Source organism: Anolis sagrei, chromosome 3 (assembly GCF_037176765.1).
Source record: "Anolis sagrei isolate rAnoSag1 chromosome 3, rAnoSag1.mat, whole genome shotgun sequence".
In the NCBI taxonomy this organism is placed as follows: domain Eukaryota; kingdom Metazoa; phylum Chordata; class Lepidosauria; order Squamata; family Dactyloidae; genus Anolis; species Anolis sagrei.
In genome coordinates, this window is record NC_090023.1 from 171,305,358 (window position 1) to 171,330,331 (window position 24,974).

Sequence of the window (24,974 nt, forward strand, 5' to 3'; positions counted from 1 at the left end):
CTCTCCAATGCCAGTGATACAGTGTAATGGCATAACATTAGAAAATGTTGATCATTTCCGCTACGTTGGCAGCCACCTCTCCACCAAAGTCAACATTGACACCGAAATACAACACCGCCTGAGCTCTGCGAGCGCAGCATTTTTCCGAATGAAGCAGAGAGTGTTTGAGGACCGGGACATCCATAGGGATACCAAGGTGCTTGTTTATAGAACTATTGTCCTCCCAACCCTGCTATATGCCTGTGAGACGTGGACTGTCTACAGACGTCACATGCAACTCCTGGAATGATTCCATCAGCGCTGCCTCCGGAAAATCCTGCAAATCTCTTGGGAAGACAGGCGGACAAATGTCAGCGTGCTGGAAGAAGCAAAGACCACCAGCATTGGTCCTCCGTGATGGTCCTCCGCCATCAACTCCACTGGACCGGCCACGTTGTCCGGATGCCCGACCACTGTCTCCCAAAGCAGTTGCTCTACTCCCAACTCAACGGAAAACAGAATGTTGGTGGACAGGAAAAGAGATGTAAAGATGGGCTCAAAGCCAACCTTAAAAACTCTGGCATAGACACTGAGAACTGGGAAGCCCTGGCCCTTGACCGCTCCAGCTGGAGGTCAGCTGTGACCAGCAGTGCTGCAGAATTTGAAGAGTCACGAATGGAGGGTGAAAGGGAGAAGCGTGCCAAGAGGAAGGCGCGTCAAGCCAACCCCAACCGAGACCGCCTTCCACCTGGAAACCAATGCCCTCACTGTGGAAGAAGATGCAGAGCGAGGATAGGGCTCCACAGCCACATACGGACCCACAAGAATGCTGGAAGACAATCATCCTCGGAAAACGAGGGATTGCCTAAGAAGAAAAACAACAGTATACTCGGCCGCAAGTGAATTCCCATGACGGTGGTGCAATGGTATCAGAACTGAAAGAAGCAAGTAGCAAAGGGAAAGGATGAAGAGAATAATAATAATAATAATAATAATAATAGTAATAAACATTGACAAAATCACAATCTGTCAACTGCAAAAGGCCACTTTACTTGGATCTGCGCGCATCATTCGAAAATACATCACACAGTCCTAGACGCTTGGGAAATGTTTGACTTGTGATTTTGTGATACGAAATCCAGCATACAGATCTCATTTGCTGTGACATACTGTGATTATGTGTAAATAAAATAAAAATAATAATAATTCTGGCAGCCGAAGAACAAGCCATTAGAACAAACGCCATCAAAGCCAGAATTGAAAAGTCAACAACAGATTCCAAATGTAGACTGCAAGGAAGCAGATGAAACAATAGATCACATCCTCATCTGCTGCAAGAAGATCGCACAGACTACAAGCAGAGGCATAACACCGTTGCTCAGATGATTCAGTGGAACTTGTGCCACAAATACCATCTGCCTGCGACAAAGAACTGGTGAGATCACAAGCCGGAAAGAGTTACAGAGAATGAACACAACAAACTCCTCTGGGACTTTCGCATTCAGACAGACAGAGTTTTGGAGCACAAAACGAAGTATGGATCATCGATGTTGCAATCCCAGGTGACAACAGGATTGCAGAGAAACAACTGGAAAAGCTGACACGATATGAGGATTTAAAGATCAAACTGCAAAGACTCTGGCACAAACCAGTCAAGGTGGTCCCAATGGTGATTGGCACACTGGGTGCAGTGCCTAAAGACCTTGGCCTGCACTTAAACACAATCAGCGTTAACAAAATTACCATCTGCCAGCTGCAGAAGGCCACCTCACTGGGATCTGCACGCATTATTCGCCGATACATCACACAGTCCTAGACACTTGGGAAGTGTCTGACATGTGATCCAATTCAACAGCCAGAAGAGTTTCTGCTGTGAACTCATCTTGTTGTGTTTCTAATAATAATGATGATGATGATGATGATGATGATGATGATGATGAAATTTCTTCTTTCAGGAACACAGTCCCTTTAGCTCCCAGAGATGGGATTTCGTTCTTCTTTGAAATTCTTATTTTAAAAATGGGGTGGAGGCGGTTGGACAGACTCAGCCGAGTCTGATCCTGTGGAGCAGCCCGCTCCCCTTTTGGTGCTCTCAAACCCTTTGATCTCCCCCTTAAAGGAGAGGACCTTGCGGTCTTCAAAGTACCTAGGGGATTTGCGTGCACCTTCGCCTTCAATCCGGTCGAAGGTGGGGAGCTATAGCTCAACCTTGCCGCTTAGCACAGGTCCTCCCTGAGAAAGCTTTCCCTCTGCGAGGTTTCCCCCGTCGCCATTCCCACCACTAACTCCTTCTCTCCAATCCCACAGTGAATTCAGCCTGGAAGGATATCCACATGCCCAAAAGTCCAGATTTTTTGTTTTAAAACCTTAGATTAAAAGGCAAAGTTTTTGAAATGGTTTAAATCCTGAAGAAACACATTGTAAATGAATTGTCTCAAATAGTTTGTATCAGTATCATAGTCCCTACAAAGTGAGAAACCATGAAATGAACAAAATCTGACTACCAGTATTAAAAAATTTCTGAAATTATAACAGTAAATAAAGAACAACACTCAAACACAGGGGAACTCCAGACAAGAAACAATCAGGGACAGCTAATCACCTCTCAAGAAAGGATTTCCCCAGGCAGTAACAAATCTCACATAAAAACTGTCAGGCCATCAAATGCTAATCTAGGTCGTCAATGGAAACGTTGAACACCTAACTCCAACAGACAAGAGTTCTTTCTCCCATCCTGAACTTTCCGCAGATATATGAACCCAATTTTCCTAGTTTCCAACAGACCTCACAACCCCTGAGGATGCCTGCCACAGATGAAGGCGAAATATCAGGAGAGAATGCTTCTAGAACATGGCCAAACAGCCCGAAAAATCTACAAAACCCAGTGACAATACATCTCCGTATGTATTTCTGTGTCATTGTTTTGAGGCATTGAATATTTGTCTGGGTCTGTATATGCTGGAATCCGCCTTGAGTGCCCTCAGGGAGATGGGCCAGAATACAAATAGTGTTTTGTTAGGTATTGTATTGTATTGTATTGTATTGTATTGTATTGTATTGTATTGTATTGTATTGTATTGCATTGCATTGCATTGTATTGTTAGGTGTCTTGTGTCCAAATTTGGTGTTAAATTGTCCAGTAGTTTTTGAGTTCTGATAATCCCACAAACGAACATTACATTTTTATTTATTTAGATTATTATTATTATTATTATTATTATTATTATTATTATTATTTGAAGATGAGTTCACAGCAGTCACTCTGCTGGCTGTTGAATTGGATCACATGTCGGACACTTCCCAAATGTCTAGGACTGTGTGATATATTGGCGAATAATGTGTGCAAATCCCAGTAAGGTGGCCTTCTGCAGCTGGCAGATGTTAATTTTGTCAGCGCCGAATGTGCTTAAGTGCAGGCCAAGGTCTTTAGGCACTATACCCAGTGTGCCAGTCACCACTGAGACCAACTTGACTGGCTTGTGCCAGAGTCATTATTATTATTATTATTATTATTATTATTATTATTATTATTATGGCAGTATAGATGGGTCTTAGCTAAGTGTAATGTTATGCTATAAAATGTTGACGAACCATTTATCTCGATGAATTGTACTGCATGCATCCCACACTACAAAGAACACTCAAAATTGGGCAGCTATTATTAACAAAATCTGCAATGATAAAACATGATGAGAAGCAACCATTTGGAAACTCAAACTACCAAATGCACATTACTGAATGATATCTTGTCGCTAGTTAGCTGTGTTCCTGTGCTTGTTTGGAGGTTGGAGGTCTGGTCTCTCTGGATCTTCTGTAAAGGTGATGGGTATGTTAGGTTACGTTTATCTCTTTCCGTTGCATTGATGCACGGGCAACATTGAAAAGCCACCCTGAAACCAGAACGGAATCTACAAATCAGAAAAAAACATAAACAAAGTATTAAATGACAGTGACGGGAGAACACTTTCCCATGGTGTAATGACTGGGAACAGCATGGCATCAGTAAAGTGGGGTGAACCTAAAGTGAGTAAGCAGTTCCAGCCCAACTTACCTATTTGAACGTGTCTCCCCTTACGAACCTTTCAGGAATTTAAGATCATCTGGGGAGGCCCTGCTCTCGATCCCACCTGCCTCAAAGGCACGCTTGATGGGGACGAGGGACAGGGCCTTCTCAGTGGTGGCCCCTCAGCGGTGGAACTCCCTTCCTGGGGATATTAGATTGGCTCCTTCCCTCCTGACCTTTAGGAAAAGAGTAAAAACCTGGCTCTTCAAGCAAGCTTTTGGAACCTCATTGTAACCAGATAAACTCAGTATTGTGAACAAATATGGAACATGCTTAATGATGCAAATAGACATGGATGTAAACCTGGAAAGTCATTGATTTTTATAGTTTTAAATTGTTTTTATATGAATTTTATTATGTGACTAGCTGTCCTCTGCCAGGCGTTGCTGTGGCCCAGTCTGGTGATCTGGAAAATAAAGTAATGAGAAAGTGTTGGTTTCTAATATATGTAATTTCTTTCTGCTTGTGGGTAAACAGTATTTCTTGCTGTTTCTTTGCCAGTGTTGATGTGAAGATTGTCTGGTTTTCCTACTCTGGAACATGCAACATATAATTGTCCTTCTTTAGGGGTCCCTTTCAAATCTATGATACTATATTTCATACACATATATGTGTGTGTGTATGTGAATCATATCTATCTATCATCTATCTATCTGTCTGTCTGTCTGTCTGTCTATCTATCTATCTATCTATCTATCTATATCTATCTATGGCTGGATAGCTGTTTGTCAGAAGGGCTTTGGTTATGTTTTCTTGCCCTGGTGAAGGGAGTTGGACGGGATAGACTTAAGGCAGCATTTCTCAACCTGGGGGTTGTGACCCCTGCGGAGGTCATAAAGGGGTGTCAGAGGGGTCACCAAAACCATCAGAAAACACAGTGTTTTCTGTTGGTCATCGGGGTTCTGTGTAGAATGTTTGGTTCAATTCTATCGTTGGTGGGGTTCATAATGCTCTTTGATTGTAAGTGAACTATAAATCCCTGCAACTACATCTCCCAAATGTCAAGGTCTATTTCCCCCAAACTCCTTCTGTGTTCATATTTGGGCATATGGAGTATTCGTGCCAAGTTTGGTCCAGATTCATCATAGTTTGAGTCCACAGTGCTCTCTGGGTGTAGGTAAACTATAAGTCTAAAACTCAAGGTCAATGCCCACCAAACCCTTCTACCATTTTCTGTTGGTCTTGGAAATCCCGTGTGCCAAATTTGGTTCAATTCCATCGTTGCTGGAGTTCAGGATGCTTTTTGATTGTAGGTGAACTATAAATCCCAGCAACTACAACTCTAAAATGACAAAATTAATTTTTTGAGTGATGGTCACTCATTGGGTTGTTAGGCATATTCTGTCCAAATTTGGTGTCAACTTGTCCAGTGGTTTTTGAGTTCTGTTAATCCCACAAACGAACATTACATTTTGATTTATATAGATTAGCTGTCCCCTGCCATGTGTTGTGTTTTGTGTGTGCATATATTAGTGTATTTATGTGTGTTTGTGTATATATATGTGGTTTTGCGCATGTGTTGTATTGTCATTTTTGGGTTTTTTTGGCTTCTTAAGTAACTTCTGCTGTGTTTTTCAGTGTTTTTACGAGTGATGGTCACTCATTGGCCTGATAGGTGTATTGTGTCCAAATTTGGTGTCAGTTCGTCCAGTGGCTTTTGAGTTAGGTTCATCCCACAAACGAACATTACATTTTTATTTATATAGATTTAACCTGCTTTAAACGATGTATTTATGTTTTTTTCGGCATTTAATTATTGCCAGTCTGTATGCTGCCCCGAGTCGCCTTCGGGCTGAAAAGGGTGGGATAAAAGTGTGGTAAATAAATAAAATAAATAAGCCATACACTTCCCCCAATTTCTCGTTTATTTCCCTTTATTTATTTATTTATTTACTGTATTTGTATACCGCCTTTCTCAGCCATATCGGCGACTCAAGGCGGTTTCCAACAAAACAGTATACATAGTATCACAACACAATTCAAAACATTACAATTACATAAACCACAACAGCAATAAAAATAACATCATTGGCGTCTCCTTATTGTAAAGCATTGTCCAATTCCATTGTCAATCATCGAATTCCTATATCATTTATCCATATCTGTTACTCTGTGTTTATGAACGCTTGCTCAAACAGCCACGTTTTGACTTGCTTCCGAAACGTTAAAAGGGAAGGAGCAGATCTGATCTCTCTAGGGAGGGCATTCCATAGCCGGGGGGCCACTGCTGAGAAGGCCCTATCTCTCGTCCCTGCCAAAGGTACCTGTGACGAAGGCGGGACCGAGAGCAGAGCCTCTCCGGACAATCTCAAAGTTCTAGATGGTTCGTAAGGTGAGATACGTTCGGACAGGTAAGTTGGGCCAGAACCGTTTAGGGCTTTAAAGGTTAAAACCAGCATGTTGAATTGTGCCCGGTCGCAAACTGGCAGCCAGTGGAGCTGGCACAACAGGGGGGTTGTATGTTCCCTGAGAGCCACTCCAGTTAGCAATCTGGCTGCTGTCCGTTGGACCAGTTGGAGCTTCCGGACAGTCTTCAAAGGCAACCCCATGTAGAGAGCGTTGCAGTAGTCTATACGGATGTAACGAGAGCGTGGACCACCGTGGCCAAGTCAGACTTCCCAAGGTACGGGCGCAGCTGGTGCACAAGCTTTAACTGTGCGAATGCTCCCCTGGTCACCGCCGAGACCTGGGGTTCCAGGCTCAGCGATGAGTCCAAGATCACACCCAGACTGTGAGCCTGCGTCTTCAGGAGGAGTGTAACCCCATCCAACACAGGCTGTAACCCTATACCCTGTTCGGCCTTACGACTGACCAGGAGTACCTCTGTCTTGTCTGGATTCAATTTCAATTTGTTAGCCCTCATCCAGATCGTGACAGCAGCCAAACACCGGTTCAGGACCTGAACAGCCTCCTTAGTAGCAGGTGGGAAGGAGTGACAGAGTTGGACGTCATCTGCGTACAGATGGCACCGTACCCCGAAACCCCGGATGAACTCCCCCAGCGGCTTTATGTATATGTTGAACAACATGGGAGACAGTATGGAACCCTGAGGAACCACAAGACAACCACAAGACAACGGTTGTGGAGTTGAGCAGGTGTCCCCCAGTAACACCATCTGGGTACGGCCCTCCAGAAAGGACTGTAAAACAGAAAGGACTGTAAAACAGTGCCTCTGAGGCCCATTCCAGAAGGATACCGTGGTCGACCGTATCGAAGGCTGCTGAGAGGTCCAGCAGAACCAACAGGGACACACTCCCCCTGTCTAGCTCCCGGCGTAGATCATCAACTAAGGCGAGCAAGGCTGTCTCGGTTCTTCCTCAATCATTTCCTTCTCCCTGGAGCATTGAACCATTAATGCACACACTACTAACCTTTGATTAAGGCAGCAATATATGATTGGACTATACATTGCAGAGCTCATGGCAAGGAAAAACACTGCCAAGTACACTTGCTGAATGTATTTCTTCTCATTAAGTTCTTTCCAGATGCTTCCCAAAATGAAGTAGAAATGATAAGGAAACCAACAGATGGCAAATGTGATCACAACAGCAACCATGGTCCTGACAAACTGGAAAAACAAAGGGAAGATGTTACTCTTCTGCCTTTCTTCCTGGAGTCAGCTACTCCTATTTCATGCATCGGATCTTGATCAGCTTTTATTATTAGTCAAGTGTCTTGTTGTGCGGTTTGATTTGTGGAAAGACATGGTAGTAGTGAAGAAAGGAAGTAGGATACACTGCTCTTCACTAGTTGCCATCATATACAAATAATATAAAACTTTATTTACATACCGTTCTATCTCCCCGGGAGGACTCAGGGCGGTTTCCAAGCGACAACATCAAAACAGAGTCACAACATGAACAAAAAAATAACAGTAACAGCAACATAAGCATGGAATTACCGAACAACACATAAATATTCAAAGAAAAAAACTCTGGCTGCTCTTCGTGTCTATTTGTTAGGCATGGAAAAGGAATGGGTCAGAACAATTAAAAAGGCTGGGTCAAGACTGATCCAAATTGAAATAAGATGGGACCGGCATTTGAGTACAGTACTGTAATAGGTAAATGACAAAAGCAGGGATGGGCTATTTCCAGGGGCCTGTTAGGATAATGACCAGGATAATATATAAAAAGGTAGTCCCCTGACATTAAGTCCAGTCATGTCTGACTCTGGGGTGTGGTGCTCATCTCCATTTCTAAGCCGAAGAGCCAGCGTTGTCCGTAGACACCTCCAAGGTCATGTGGCCGGCATGACTGCATGGAGCGCCGTTACCTTCCCGCCGGAGCGGTACCTATTGATCTACTCACATTTGCATGTTTTCAAACTGCTAGGTTGGCAGAAGCTAGGGCTGACAGCGGAAGCTCATGCCGCTCCCCGGAATCGAACCTGCGACCTTTCGATCAACAAGCTCAGCAGCTCAGTGCTTTAACCCACTGCACCACCAGGGGCTCCCAGGATAATATATAGGGGGCTATTATTCATTTATTTATTTACATTTATATGCCGCCCTTCTCACCCCGAAGGGGACTCAGAGCGTGTCCGGACAGTTTCTGGGCTGAGCTAGCTGTTCTGTCGCGCGCTGGGCTTGAAACGAATTGCCTTTAAAACCGGACGTGTGACTTTAGCCCAGCAGGAAGCCAGGGGGCTCGAAGAGAAATTCTTAAGGATTTTCACCACAAACAGTCTTTAGAGGGCTTGTGAAATATAACAAAGTCTTTACTGGTGAACAATCAACAGAAACTTCTTTTGTCTTCAAAAGGTTAAACAAATGCTTCCAGGCTTTTGTGCAACTGGTGGCTTCTAACTGTTACTTTACTCTAAAGGAAAATCCCTTTCCAAACTTCTCCCAGGCTAACTGTGAACCTAAACCTAACTGATGTGGGCACCACTACCGGGTTGAACTGCGTCTCAAAGCACCGAGTGGACCTACCAGTAGGCCTGTCGTCACTTCATATGGAGTTCTTAGATATTCAAAGCTGTTTTTCCCTCTGAAATTCCTCAGAGCTTTAGGGCTGTTTCCCTGGGAATCTTTGGGAATCCTTTTGCTCTTAAGTCTGTTCTCCCCCGGGAAGTCTTAAGGGTTGAAGCCTTTTTACAGGAGAAGTCTGTATACGTCCTGTACATTGACTTTCCTTGCTGAGACTGACTGAAAATGGCTCCCTTCCCTTCACAATTGTCCTGAACAGGGGGCAGAACCAAACCAAACTTGCCCTATAACTGCAAACTTTAACAGGAAGCCATCTAACTGCTAATGCACAGAACCTTAAAATACATGCAACACTCAACGAATAGCAAGATAAGCTGGAGCTCCTGGTACGGCCGTGCCAGAACACTAGCACTGGTCACTCTCGAAGATTTGTTGAAACCACAAAGTCTTCAAACTCTTACGAAAAGAGGGGAGGGATGGGGCCTGTCTTAATTCCCTTGGAAGGGCATTCCAGAGGCAGGGGGCCACCACCGAGAAGGCCCTCTCTCTCGTCCCCTCCAACTGTACTTGTGACGGAGGTGGGAGCGAGAGGAGGGCCTCCCCAGAGGATCTTAAAGTTTGTGCCGGTTCATAGAAGGAGATGCGATCGCGAAGATAGGTGAGGCCTGAACCGTTTTTCCAAATATAGAGGATATACTTCCTGTGTATTTGGCAGTGTTAAGAGTTTATCCTTAACACTGCCAATACATGGAAATTACTATTTTTAAAAATAACTTCCAGAGAGGATCTGTCGTTCAGGAAGAGGCCATTTCACTAAATTCCACTGCAATATTTCCTGAGGAAACTCACTTCTGAAAGCTGATGAAAAGCTATTATTTGCATCCATTGCAACCGAGGTGGGGATTTTGACTGAGAAAACCTTATTGGGCGGGTTGTTTTGAAGCCCCGAAGGCTCTCCATTATCCAGGGTATTATTATCACCACCACCCCATTTCTTTTTGCCATGGATTTGTGAAGAGGGCCTATTTCAAGTCTTCCGAAAAGACGTGGTGAAATTATTCAGGCATTTACAAACAATTCCTTCTTCTGAAAAGGTAAACAATGGAGATGTGGATGTGCAAGGGAAAGATACAATCTTCTAAGACAGAGCCTTCCAAACTGTGTGTCACAGAATCATAGAATTGGAAGAGACCTCATGGGCCATCCAGTCCAACCCCCTGCCAAGCAGGAATATTGTATTCAAAGCACCCCTGACAGATGGCCATCTGTGTCGTAGCATGTTAGTTTGTCAGCTATAGGTGTGTCGCACAAACGTAACAAGAAACCTCTATGTGAAATAAACAATAAAACATATATTTTTAAAAATAGAAATAAAAGGTTTTCATGAGATCCATTGCATCCCCATATATTTCATTGTTATAATTTATGTATGTGTCTCTATCTCTTTGCTAGTAAAACCGAAATACTGAGTCGTGAAATAATGCATGACTAAAAAGTGTAGCACTATCTTAAAATGTTTGGACAGCTCTGCAGTAACGTGCCATGGGAAGTGGAAGGAAAAATTAAATTCTCTAGAACCATAGAATCGTAGAACTGGAAGAAACTTCAGGGGCCATCTAGTCCAAGAAGCAGGAAAATCATATTGATTTAGCTGCCCAGAGGGATACCCTTGCTGTTTCCGGGGGGACGCCAAGAGGAGTGGTAGTTCTCGTAAAGCTTTTCCTTGATTTGGGTCTACTGGGAGGAGGCTGGTAGCCATGTAGTGGATGGCATTCACAGTGTTCAACCTTATTTCTCTCACATTTAGCAGCAACTTCCTGTTGCACATCAGGGGAGCAATGCCAGCTAGCTTGTAGAGTTTGTCAACAGGTGTAGGTTTAAGACATCCTGTGATTATTCTGCATGTTTCATTCAATGCTATGTTCACCTGCTTTTACATGGGCATACCTATGCCAAACAGGGCAGGCATGCTCAGCAGTTAGAATAATAGAATCATAGAATCAAAGAGATGGAAGAGACCTCATGGGCCATCCAGTCCAATCTCTTGCCAAGAAGCAGAAATTGCATTCAAATCACCCCTAACTGATGGCCATCCAGCCTCTGTTTAAAAGCTTCCAAAGAAGGAGCCTCCACCACACTCCGGGGCAGAGAGTTCCACTGCTGAACAGCTCTCACAGTCAGGAAGTTCTTCCTTGTGTTCAGTTGAGTAAGGCAAGGCCAGGGCTGATGTTCTTACTAATTTTGGGTCTGCACCCCATGTGCTGCCAGTAAGTTTCCGCATGATATTATTGCATGCAGCTACTTTGTGCTTGGTGTTCAAGCAGTGTTTCCTATATGCTTATATAGAAAGCAACACACATGGATACTAGGCCTGGGCGGTTTCATTCGTTAATTTTGTAATTCGTTAAATATTCGTTAATTTTAGCAATTACAAAACGATTACAAAACTTATTTTTAAACCCGGAAGTGTTTTTAAATATCGAAACGGCATGCGCCAAAAATTTTTGTATTTCCGTCCATTTCGGAAATATGTAAGATGGCTTGGCTAGATGCTTGCTGGGAGCTCTCCTCTCTCTCCTCTTCTTAGCCAGTCAGAGGCAGAGCCTGAAAGAGGAGGAGGAGGAGGAGGAGAGGGCGGGGAAGGCACCGGCTGAGCAAGCGAGCGAGAGGGCGAGCGACCCTCAGCGGGAAGGCGGCCCGTCCCTCCTTCCTCACCTTTGCGGTGGGTGTGCTTCGTTCTCCCAATTCCTTAGCGGAGGGCTGGGCTAGATGGCCTTTGGGGAACCCTTCTCCCAATTTCGCATTGCTTCGGAGGAGCCGGGCCCGACTCGGCGGCAGCGCTCGAGGGCCCGCCAGAGTGAGTGCCTGCCTTCCCTCCTTAATAATAATTTCTCCTCCCTATTCTACTAAATTAATAATTAAATTAAAAAAATATTGAAAAAATATTGAAAAAAAAAGGGCGCCATCTTTACAAAATGTTTTGTAAATATTAACGAAATTTCGTAAATACCGAACTTTTTTAAGGGAAAATTTTGTAATTATTTTAAATATCGAAACAAAAAAACCCCCCAAATACAAATCGATTTTAGAAACAAATTTTTGCGTTGTTACCCAGGCCTAATGGATACTTCTTTTCCGTTGTTCTGGTTGCAGGAAGAAGTGAGCTGAGCAACAGCTGAACATGTTGCTTAAAATTATTATTGCTGCAGTGTGCATCCATGACAGCAGTAGGTATGTGCTTAAATTGGTTTTTAAATTGACAACAATGTTTACCTTTGGCATGGCTAATGTTTCATTCCCACAGATTATAAAAGGGTAACTATGCAGCCCCCTCCCACTCCTCCTCATTTCGGGTTTGGATACATATTACTATTTCACTAGAGGCAGCAATTTTTACTTAATGAATACTAACCTTTTTTTTGGCAGTGATCTGATGATGGTAGTAGACAACGTTGGCATGATCTCCAGGGACAGCATTGTTCCACAGAGTCAGTCCTATTGCACGGTATGCAATAAACATCACTGTGAGGGGTAGCAGGTAAACCAAGACAATGACTGAAATGTGATACCTAAAAAAAAAGTGCCAAAAGTGAATGACCACATATATTCTTTCTAAAGAATGTTAAAATCCTTATTTACTTATTAAAATATTTTTGTTCCTATCCCATATGCACAGATCTCAGGACAAATTTTGTTTATTATTTGGTTAATAACGTATTTTTGTTCCACAGGAGTTGTAGTTTTACAAGCCTTGCCTGGGAAATAACACTGGTGCTTCACCAAACTACAAATCTTAGGGGTCTAGAGCATTGAGTCATGGAAATTAAAGTGTTGTCAAACTGCAATAACTCTACACTGTGAAACCATGGTAATATACTGCTTTGGGCCATCCAAATTGCAAATTATTTTAGGGCTGGAGTGGTAGGATGTAACTGTCATCATCTTCAAGTTGAACCACCTCTCAGTAGTGAGGAATATTACCATTTATTTGTAGTTTAATTGTTCTGTCGCGCGCTGGGCCTGTAAATAGTTGTCTTTAAAATAGGACATGCAACCTTTGCCTAACAGGAAGCCAGGGGGCCCAAAGAGAAGTTCTCAGAGGTTTCCACTACAAACAGTCTTTAGATGGCTTGAGAAGAACAACAAAGTCTTTCATTAATGAACAATCAAACATAAACTTCTCTTGTCTTCAATAAAGTTAAGTAAATGATTCCAAGCTTTTAGGTAACTGGTGAATTCCTAATCTTGCCCACGAAGGACAGGCAACTGTCTTCAATAACTTCTTCTTTAAAGTAAAATCCCCTTTTTAACTTCTCCCAGGCTGACTGTAATCTAACCCTTACTGATGTGGGCTCCGCTACCGGGTCGAACTGCATCTCGAACGCTGAGTGGACCTACCAGCAAGGCAGATGTTCTCCAGCTGGAGTTCTTTAGTCTTTAGGGCTGTTTTCCTGGAAATTCTGTAACTCTGGAAATTCTTAAAGCTGTGGGGATGCTTCCCTGGAAATTCTTAAAGGTTGAAGCTTTTGTACAGGGGAAGTTTACACATGTCCTGTACATTGGTTAACCTTGCTGAGACTAACTAAAAAATGGCTCCCTTCCCTTCCCAATTGCCCTGAGCAAGGGGCGGGACCAAAACTTAATGATGATGGACAGGTGGTTTGCCCTATAACTGCAACCAAAAGAAGCAACCTATCTGCAGAGTCCCTGAAACCTAGGACTGCAAACAAACTTTTAATGTAAAGCAAACAAAACTGGAGCTCCTGGTACATGTTTATTCCTTCTTAAGAATGTCTTTACATTGTAGTTTTGTGTGGATATGTATGTCCATGTGTTCATAGAATAATAGAATAATAGAGTTGGAAGAGACCACATGGGTCATCTAGTCCATGCAGTAAAGCACTATTGAAGTATCCCTGACAGATAGCCATCCAGCCTCTGTTTAAAAGCTTCCAAGGAAGGAGCTTCCACCACACTCTGAGCCAAGTTGAGTTCAAATTCAAATTACTCGGAGCAATGAGTTCAAATTACAGGAAGTTTTCCTGTAATTTGAACTCATTGCTCCGAGTCCTAGTTTCAAGGGCAGCAGAAAACAAGTCTGCTCCCTCTTCCTTTCACATGGCTATTTATACATGACTATCATGTCTCCTCCTAACCTTTTCTTCTGCAGGCTAAACATACCCAGCTCTTTAAGATGTTCCTTATAGTGCATGGTTTCCAGATGTTTGATCATTTTACTTGCTTATCTCTAGACACCTTCCAGCTTGTCAATATCTCCTTTGACCTGGACACAGTATTCCAGGTAAGGTCTAACCAAAGCACAATACAAAGGCACTATGACTTCCCTCAATCTAGACATTATACTCCTTTTGATGCAGCCCAAAATCCAATTGACCTTTTTTAGCTGCAGCATCACACTGTTGGCTCATGTTCAACTTGTTGTCCATGAAGACACCAAAATTGTGACATTTTGGCTGATAAAGGAATTGATTAACATGGATTTTAGCACAAATCTGCACCATTCTTTGATATTAAATGAATATTTTTCTGTCCCTCATGTCTCCATCTTTTTTTATCAAATGAAAACAAAGGACCCTTCCACACAGCCCTATATCCCAAAATATCAAGGCAGAAAATCCCACATTATCTGAGTGTGGACTCAGATAACCCAGTTCAAAGCAGATATTGTGGGATTTTCTGCCTTGATATTCTGGGATATAGTGTTATGTGGAAGGGCTCTAAGACTTCCATCCAATTATTGTTGTTGTTCATTCGTTCAGTTGTCTCCGACTCTTCGTGACCTCATGGACCAGCCCACGCCAGAGCTCCCTGTCGGCCGTCACCACCCCCAGCTCCTTCAAGGTCAATTATTAGTCTCAACTAAAGCAAACCTATTGAATATATGGAATTTACCGGGATTGTGGCGCAGCTGGCTGAGTGTCAGCTGCATTAAGATCACTCTGACCAAAAGGTCATGAATCATAGAATCATAAAATCAAAGAGTTGGAAGAGACCTCATGGGCCATCCAGTCCAACCCCCTGCCAAGAAGCAGGAATATTGCATTCAAATCACCCCTGACAGATGGCCATCCAGCCTCTGCTTAAAAGCTTCCAAAGAAGGAGCCTCCACCACACTCCGGGGCAGAGAGTTCCACTGCTGAACGGCTCTCACAGTCAGGAAGTTCTTCCTAATGTTCAGATGGAATCTCCTCTCTTGTAGTTTGAAGCCATTGTTCCGCGTCCTAGTCTCCAAGGAAGCAGAAAACAAGCTTGCTCCCTCCTCCCTGTGGCTTCCTCTCACATATTTATACATGGCTATCATATCTCCTCTCAGCCTTCTCTTCTTCAGGCTAAGTTTGAAGCCAGCCCGGGTTGGAGTGGGTTTCCAACCAATTGTGTAGCCTGTTGTTGACCTTTGCAACCCGAAAGACAGTTGCATCTGTCAAGTAGGAAAATTAGGTACCACCTTAAAGTGTGGGGAGGCTAAATTAACTAATTTATGAGGCCATAAAAAAAAGACTTCAGCGAGCACTCCAGCAAAAAAGCAAGTGGGGAATGCGGAAGTGCTTCATCAGTGTCACAGATGGACGATGAAAGCGACAGCTCCCCTGGCGGCCAGAAAAGTTAAATAGCCTCTGTGTATGTCTGTATACGTTGTGTGTCAAATTGGCATTGAATGTTTGCCGTATATGTGTACATTGTAATCCGCCCTGAGTCCCCTGCGGGGTGGGAAGGGCGGAATATAAAAATCTGTAAATAAATAAAATAAAATAAATACCAAAATGTTGCCAAACCAAATTCCTATTGTTTAAACAGGTCTACTCTTGCTGTGATTAGCTATTGGATTCTACCACAAATACTGTTTTCTGATCTTCGTACCTGTCGTGCCGAATGCAGCTTTAAAAAGATCACTTTCAAATCACATAACATTCCAGCATTTCCTTTAGGAAAGAATATAAGCTGTCAAAATAGATTTATGGCTTTAATAACTGGGATGTCCTTACGTGAGTCTTCTGCGTTCGCTGTCTCCTGGCCAGATAATGATACATTTGGGTGTTCCTTCATCAATGAATATTTGGGCATAAAAGAACTGGGGAAAGGCAAGTCCACAAGCCACCAGCCATATGATTCCTATGATCACTTTGGTGTTCCCAGCAGACAGTTTTCGCTTGAAGGGGTAAATTATAGCCATGTACCTGAGAGAGAAAGGAAGGTGGTGGTAGAATAATTCACTGTAAAATGACAGTCACAAATCATACAAACATTACAATGGAGCCTAACCATATATTATATATGCATCAGAGATTCAAAATGTGATAACTACAATATACTACCTACACCTTTTCTAGTATCCTTGCTATCCTTCTTGCACCCCCCCCCCCCCCGGAAGATCTATAGTTTACCAAAGGTTGGGAACCACTGATCCCCCTCTCTCTCCATATATATATATATATATATGTATACACAGAGAGAGAGATCAGTGATTCCCAACCTTTGGTAAACTTTAGAGCTTTTGGGGAGGGGTGGAGGCCCAAAGGTTGGGAACCACTGATCTCTCTCTCTCTCTCTCTCTCTCTCTCTCTCTCTCTCTCTATATATATATATATATATATATATATATATATATATATACACACACACACACACACTAGATAGGATTCTCCAATTTTTTGAGCTATGGAGCCCTTTTAGAAGCAAAAGTTTCTCATGTTTATATATTGTACTAGCTGTACCTGTCATGTGTTGCTGTGGCCAACCTTTCTTCCCTCTTTCTCTCCTTCTTTCCCTCCTTCCTTCTCTCTCTCTTTCCTTCCTTTCCTTTTTTCTTTCCTTCTCTTCTTCCTCCTCTACCTCTTTCCTTCCTCTCCCCTTTTTCTTTTCCTTCTCTCCTTTCTTCCTTCTCTACCCGTTTCCTTCCTTCCTTCCTTCCTCACATCTTTGTCCTTGCAAGTTCCTACCTTTGTCAATACAGAACTGGACAGCTCATTAAAAGTTCATTATCATTTCTTTGACATTGTCTTTGTGGATGATGCCCCCTCTTGTGGGGCATCACAACAGCTGATTGGTCCCTCGGCTGACCAATCTCTGGCTATCATTTCCTTGGCAAAGGGAATCCCTGCCTAGAGGTGACAATGTCAGTGAGACTCCTGGCCAATCAGGACACGGATCCTGACCAGCCTCCTTTCTGACGAACCAGGGGAGTGGGAGTTTTGAATAGCTGTCAAACTGTATAAAGTGTCGTGCTTTCTCTGTATGTTTTATACTTGTATTGTTGAAGCGTCAGCTTGTATTCTTTTTGGCTGAATTGAAAAAATCTTTGTGGCTTGTCTTCAACCTGCTGAGTGTTTCTCTGTCCTGGCCCATTCAGTTTAGTATATACTCGCCGGGCACAGATCCTTTTATCCACAGTCCTAGTTATCCACTTGACTAGCACAGGATATAGTAGTATTGTTATGCTTCTTGGAAATTTTGGTTCTTAATATAATTTGCCTTCATTGCTGCAAAATCACACAGCTGGTTCATGTTCAATTCAACAAAAATCTCAAAGTCCATTTCACATATACTATTTCTACGTCAGGTATTCCCATTTTATACATGTCCTAAATGTAGAATTCTGCCTTGGTCTTTACTAAAGTTAATTCCAATAGCTTAACCCAACTTTCTAGTTTATCAAGGTCCTTTTGAATTCTGATCCTATTTCCCAATGTATGAGCTACCACTCCCAGTTTTGTATCATTTGCAGACTTTATTATTCCTTTGAATCCTTTTTAATAAAAATTCTTTCTAGTTGTGCTTTCATTGGCAGCATGGCACATTCAGCTGTCATCATATGCCACTGTTTGTGATTACCATGTTTTCTTGCTTCTGCCATCAATTGCATGGCAGATGGCCAAACAAATGGTGGCTTATCTTCATTCTTGTTCCTTGTTTTTCTCTCACTTCTTATCAGCAATTTTAGGATTGTCAGAGGGAGAAATAATCCACCAAAGTCAACATCGACACCAAAACACAACACCGCCTAAGCTCTGTGAGTGCAGCATTTTTCTGAGTGAAGCAGAGTGTTTGAGGACCGGGACATTTGTAGGGATACTAAGGTGCTTGTTTATAAAGCTATTGTCCACCCAACCGTGCTCTATGCCTGCGAAACGTGGACTGTGTACAGACGTCACATGCAACTCCTAGAACGATTCCATCAGCGCTGCCTCCAGAAAATCCTGCAAATCTCTTGGGAAGACAGGCGGACAAACGTCAGCATGCTGGAAGAAGCAAAGACCACCAGCATTATTATTATTATTATTATTATTATTATTATTTACAGTATTTATATTCCGCCCTTCTCACCCCGCAGGGGACTCAGGGCGGATTACAGTGTACACATATATGGCAAATATTCAATGCCATTTTTGACATACAACATATACAGACATACACAGTAGCTATTAACTTTTTCTGGCCGCCAGGGGAGCTGTTGCTTTCATCGTCCATCTGCGACACTGATGAAGTACTTCCGCATTCCCCGCATGCTTTTGCTAAAGTCTTTTTTATGGCCTCATAAATTAGTTAATTTAACCTCCCCACACGTAGGTGGTACCTAATTTTCCTACTTGACAGATGCAACTGTCTTTCGCGTTGCAATGGTCGACAACAGGCTACACAATTGGTTGGAAGCCCACTCCAACCCGGGCTGGCTTCGAACTCATGATCAGAGTGATCTTAATGCAGCTGACACTCAGCCAGCTGCGCCACAATCCCGGTGCATTGAAGTGATGGTCCTCCGCCATCAACTCCGCTGGACTGGCCACGTTGTCCGGATGCCTGACCACCATCTCCCAAAATAGTTACTCTACTCGCAGCTCAAGAGTGGAAAGCAGAATGTTGGTGGGCAGGAAAAGAGATTTAAAGATGGGCTCAAAGCCAACCTTAAAAACTGTGGCATAGACACTGAGAACTGGGAAGCCCTGGCCCTTGAGCGCTCCAGCTGGAGGTCAGCTGTGACCAGCAGTGCTGCAGAATTTGAAGAGGAATGAAAGAGAGAAACGTGCCAAGAGGAAGGCGAATCAAGCCAACCTTGACAGAAACCGTCTTCCACGTGGAAACCAATGCCCTCACTGTGGGAGAAGATGCAGATCAAGAATAGGGCTCCACAGTCATAGAATCATAGAATCATAGAGTTGGCAGAGACCTCATGGCCATCCAGTCCAACCCCCTGCCAAGAAGCAGGAATATTGCATTTAAATCACCCCTGTCAGATGGCCATCTGTTTAAAAGCTTCCGAAGAAGTCACCTACAGACACACCAGAATACTGATCCTGGAAGACTATCCTACTCGGCCAACGAGGGATGGCCTAAGTAAATAAGTAAGTAAGTAATAATCCACAGGCAAAACACATTTGTGGTTTCGAATGCAATGACAAGCCACAGTTTAATAACTAGAGATTTAAAGCCATGTTGGCTTCAGATTGTGGTTAGAGAGGCTAGCTTACTCATTGAGGTAGGTTCACAATACACACAAGCCACAGCCCAACCACAAACCATACAATGTCTCATTGCAGATGTAGTCATTTTGTTAAACCTTGTTTGGCTTTGTCTCCCATCTGTTTAATGGGCTATATGGCTGGTGGGTGGACCTAAAATGATTGTCACCAAGCTTTTGATATGTCCAGAAGGTTGGCCTGCACAATTAAAGTGCAGTGTTTTGGAGGGATCAATAAATACACATTTGGTGGATGAGTATTTGCCAGACCTTCTCGGCTCAAACCAGGCATGAAGAAAAAAAAGCATGTTTCCTACAATTAATCTGTTTTTCCTCCAACAGCAGATATTTCCCAAAACACATGCCTCCAGAGACTTCCAAATTAAGGCCATATGTATCCTCCAATGACCAACCACACACAATGTGAGGGGAAACATATGTTATGACAAACATGTTATTCACCTGTTAGAGGGGCATCTCTGCAAAGCAAAAAGTAATAAGCCACTTATCCCATATCTTGATTCACTCTGAACCAGGCCTGTAGCCAGGATTTCGTTTCGGGGGGGGGGGGGGTGTGTGTGAATTTTTTTCGGGGGGGGGGGGGGAGTTCAGGGGGGCCTTAGTTTCGGGGGGGGGGGGCTGAGTCTGAGTAAAAGAGGGTCTAGCCTAGCAAACCTTTTGTATCATTACCCCAATACCCCCATGCATATGGAATATATTGAGTATGGTGATCAGATTATGATATGAATAAACATAACAGTTCAAATAATGCACCAGTAAGGCCTTTTCGTGAAGCATCATGAGAATTTCGGGGGGGCTGAAGCCCCCCCAGCCCCCCCCCCCCCCCCCCCCAGCTACATGCCTGCTCTGAACAGCAACAGAGCTTTTTAGTCTTACCTAAACTCCAGCAATCCAATTATTTTCGTGACTTAGATAGAAAATATAAATTATCTCCTGCTCGTTGCCCGGTTGCCCTCCTGCTTTCTCTCTTCTCCAGCTCTGGCAGCAGTAGACCTTTCCTTCCTCCATTTCCCTTATACATTTTCTTCCTCTCTCTTCTTTCTTTCTTTTCACTTCCCTTCTTTTTCTTGTTTTCCTCCCTCCCTTAATTCTTTGTTTCTTCCTTTCCTTTCTTTCCTTTGCACCGGGACTGTGGCACAGCTAGCTGGGAGTCCGCTACATTAAGATCACTACTGACCAAAAGGTCATGAGTCCGAAGCCAGCTGGGGTCAGAGTGAGGTTCTGACCAATTTGTGTAGCTTGCTGTCAACCTTTGCAACCTGAAAGACAGTTGCATCTGTCAAGTAGGAAATTTAGGTACCGCTTATGCGGGGAAGCTAATTTACGCTGCCATAAAAATCTCCAGCAAGCATGCAAAAATGAGGAAGTACTTCATCAGTGTCACAAATGGACCAGTTTCTCAAGTTGCTCCTGACATGACAAAAAAAAAATGGACTCCATTTTCCAACAGCCCTAAGTAAAAGAGCCAATGTTAAAAAGTGAGAGAAGCTACAATCAAAGAACAATTGGAGAATGGCTGTCTTATATACAGTCTTTGGGGAGTATCATCATGTTTGCACAATGATTAACAATTGACGACACAACAATTGCACAATGATTAACAAGCTGACTGGCACAACCTGGGGATCACAACCAGATACAGTGAAGACATCTGCCCGTGCGCTGTGCTACTCTGCTGCTGAGTATGCATGCCCAGTGTGGAACACATCTCACCACACTAAAACAGTGGATGTGGCTCTTAATGAGACATGCTGCATTATCATGGGTTGTCTGCGCCCTACACCACTGGATAAATTACACTGCTTAGCCGGTATTGCACCACCTGACATCCGCCGGGAAGTAGCAGGCAATAGTGAAAGGACCAAGGCAGAGACATCTCCAGCTCATCCCTTGTTTGGGTATCAGCCAGCACGTCAATGACTTAAATCTAGACATAGTTTTCTAAGATCTACAGAGACACTCGCTGGAACACCTCAGCAAGCTAGAGTCCAAAAGTGGCAGGCTCAAACCTAGCACTTCAACCAATGGCTGATACCAAATGAGAGACTCCCTCCTGGGCACACAGAAGACTGGGCGACTTCGAAGGCATTGAACAGACTGCGCTCTGGCACCACGAGATGCAGAGCCAACCTGCAGAAATGGGGCTACAAAGTAGAATCCTCGACATGCGAGTGTGGAGAAGAGCAAACCACTGACCACTTGCTGCAATGCAACCTGAGCCCTGCTACATGCACAATGGAGGACCTTCTTGCAGCAACACCAGAAGCACTCCAAGTGGCCAGATACTGGTCAAAGGACATTTAACCAGCTACCAAACTCACAAGTTGTGTATTTTTCTGTTTATTTGCTTTGTTCTGTTAGGAATGTAATATAATGGACTGGCTGCTCTGACACGACAAATAAATAAATAAATAACAATTGACGACACTTGAAAAATTTTTCAAATACAAAATCTCTGCATCTAATTAGTTTCTTTTCCATAGGAGAATTTTGGGATCCCAAGATTTCACTTGATAATTTTTTTTTGTGTTTGTCCAATGTTTAGAAAATAAAAAGTACATCGAAGGATCTCTCTTTTTTTTCTTCCTGGCAGTGGTCTCGACTCTTAAAAAGCTCCATGACAAGTAGAAATTTAGCAGACAAACCTCCCCAAAATTATTGTGACTTCATTCCAAAAAAAGTCTAAGTGGAATCAGAGCGAAAGAGAGGGAGAGAGAGAGAACTGGCAACCCTAATCCAAACAACAAGAAGTTGTGGTGTGTTTTTGTAGATTTATCCAAAGAAGATTAATTGAGCCTATCTGTTTGCCTCACAAAGGATTTATGACTTTCATAACTGCATGCAAGGTAGAAATTTAACAGATGTACCCTGTCCAACATGAAGAAGATATCAGACACTTCTAAGTGGAGGACATTGTTTTGAACTTTGATGTTTAGCTGCTTATATGTACAGGTTAAAGCGGTATAAGACTGGTGTATCACTGCGTGGAAAGTATGTGGTGGTTAAAGAACACGATCCCATATTGCAAAACAAAATGTGTTGATCGTGAATATTTGGAGACTAGATAGGCAGGATGATGATGAATTAGTCAGTTTTTCTAATTTGATTGACACTTGTTCTCCCAATGGGTTATGGACTTGCAATAGGAAAAGCCCCAAGATTGTCAAAGGCTTTCATGGCTGGAATCACTGGGTTGTTTCTAGAACATGTCCATATAGCCCGAAAAACCTACAACAACCCAGCCCCAAGATTGGCTGTGTCTGCATAACTATTATATTTAGATACTAGCTGTCTCCTGCCACGCGTTGCTGTGGCCCAGTCTGTTGATCTGGAAAATAAAGTAATGAGAAAGTGTTGGTTTCTAATATATGTAATTCCTTTATGCTTGTGAGTAAACAATATTTCTTGTTGTTTCTTTGTCAGTGTTGATGTGGAGAGTGTCTGGTTTTCCTACTCTGGAATATGCAACATATCATAGTCCTTCTTTAAGGGTCTCTTTCAAATCTATGATACTATATCTGTGTGTGTGAGAGAGAATCATATCCATCTATCTATATTTATGACTGGATGGCTCTTTGTCAAGAGGGCTCTGATTACATTTTCTTGCCCTGGTGAAGAGAGTTGGACTGGATGGCCTTAAGTATTTTCTGTTGGTCATGGGGGTTCTGTGTGGGAAGTCTGCCCCATTTCTGTCGTTTGTGGGTTTCAGAATGCTCTTTAATCCCAGTAAGTACAAATCCCAAATGTCAAGGTCTATTTCCTCCAAACTCCATCTGTGTTCATATTTGGGCATATGGAATTTTTGTGTCAAGTTTGGTCCAGATCCATCATTGTTTGAGTCCACAGCGATCTCTGGATGTAGGTGAACTACAACTCCCAAACTCAAGGTCAATGCCCACCAAACCCTTCCAGTGTGTTCTGTTGGTCATGGAAGTCCTGTATGCCATGTTTGGTTCAATTCCATCATTGGTGGAGTTCAGAATGCTCTTTGATTGTAGGTGAACTATAAATCCCAGCAACTACTACTCCCAAATGGCAAGGTCTATTTCCTCCAAACTCCATCTGTGTTAATATTTGGGCATATGGAATATTCGTGCCAAGTTTGGTCCAGATCCGTCATTGTTTGAGTCCACAGTGCTCTCTGGATGTAGATGAGCTACAACTCCCAAACTCAAGGTCAATGTCCACAAAACCCTTCCAGTGTGTTCTGTTGGTCATGGAAGTCCTGTATGCCATGTGTGGTTCAATTCCATCATTGGTGGAGTTCAGAATGCTCTTTGATTGTAGGTGAACTATAAATCCCCACAATGACAATTCCCAAATGACAAAATCAATGTTTTTGAGTGGAGGACATACATTGGGTTGTTAGGTGTCTTGTGTCCAAATTTGGTGTCAATTCCCCCAGTGGTTTTTGAGTTCTGATGGTATCACAAACGAACATTACATTTTTATTTATATAGATTGTAGTGCACAATGGCAATGAAGATTCCCCTCTCCTTGACTTTGGACTGTTTTTGATGACGATGCTGCCTTTTGGACTTTGGAACTTTCAACTGGGATTTCTTCGACTTTGGACTGCTTCTGGACGACAGCTTCTCTTCACGGCTCATTATTTGCTTATTATCTTTGAACTGTGTGATTTTGGTGTGTTTTGGAAGAACTCTTGTTTAATCCGGATTTTTTGCCAATTTAATCCGGTTTATTTTCCAAGTTTATTTTTCCAGCTGCAAATTGCTGCAAACTTTGAGTTTTGACCAGAGGCACTGAAGCAAGCGTCTCTGAGTCCTGTTTACTTTGCTTTAATAAACGATTGTTTTGGATATACTTCTGTGTCTGGCTCTTTAAGGCATCTGGGTTCCGACACTAAACTTGTTGATCAAAAGGTTCAAATCTGGGGAACGGCATAAGCTTCCGCTGTCAGCCCCAGCTTCTGCCAACCTAGCAGTTCAAAAACATGCAACTGTGAGTAGATCAATAGGTACCACTCCTGCGGGAAGATAATGGCACGGCATGCAGTCATGCTGGCCACATGGCCTTGGAGGTGTCTATGGACAATGCTGGCTCTTCAGCTAAGAAATGGAGACGAGCACCACATCCTAGTCGGACACGACTGGACTTAATGTCAGGGGAAAACCTTTACCTTTACCTATTATTATTAGTATTAGTATTATATTGCATTACATTATATTATAAACTAGCGGTCCCCTGCCACGCGTTGCTGTGGCCCAGTCTGGTGATATCTGGAAAACCAAGCAACGAGAAAATGTTGGTTTCTAATATATGTAATGTCTTTATGCTTGTGGGTAAACAGTATTTCTTGCTATTTCTTTGCCAGTGTTGATGTGGAGATTGTCTGGTTTGCCTACTCTGGGACATGCAACATATCATTGCCCTTCTTTAGGGGTCCCTTTCAAATCTTTGATACTGCATCTGTCATATACATATATGTGTGAATGGCTGGATGGTCCTTTGTCAGGAAGGCTTTGATTATGTTTTCTTGCCCTGGT

At 43.0% G+C, this 24,974-nt stretch overlaps 1 protein-coding gene across 2 annotated transcripts in view; it reads right to left on the minus strand.

The window, feature by feature from the left end:
* Positions 1-24,974, minus strand: part of TACR2 (tachykinin receptor 2) — a 37,421-nt gene that overhangs the window by 1,134 nt on the left and 11,313 nt on the right. The window contains exons 2-5 of one of the 2 annotated variants that reach the window (XM_060768872.2): positions 15,977-16,168; positions 12,385-12,541; positions 7,414-7,610; positions 3,715-3,887 (exon numbers count right to left, since the gene is read on the minus strand). In XM_060768872.2, coding sequence (XP_060624855.2) covers positions 3,715-3,887; positions 7,414-7,610; positions 12,385-12,541; positions 15,977-16,168 — 719 coding nt within the window. Of the gene's footprint in view, positions 1-3,700; positions 3,888-7,413; positions 7,611-12,384; positions 12,542-15,976; positions 16,169-24,974 lie in introns of both variants that reach the window. The other variant, XM_060768873.2, reaches the window with a different exon arrangement.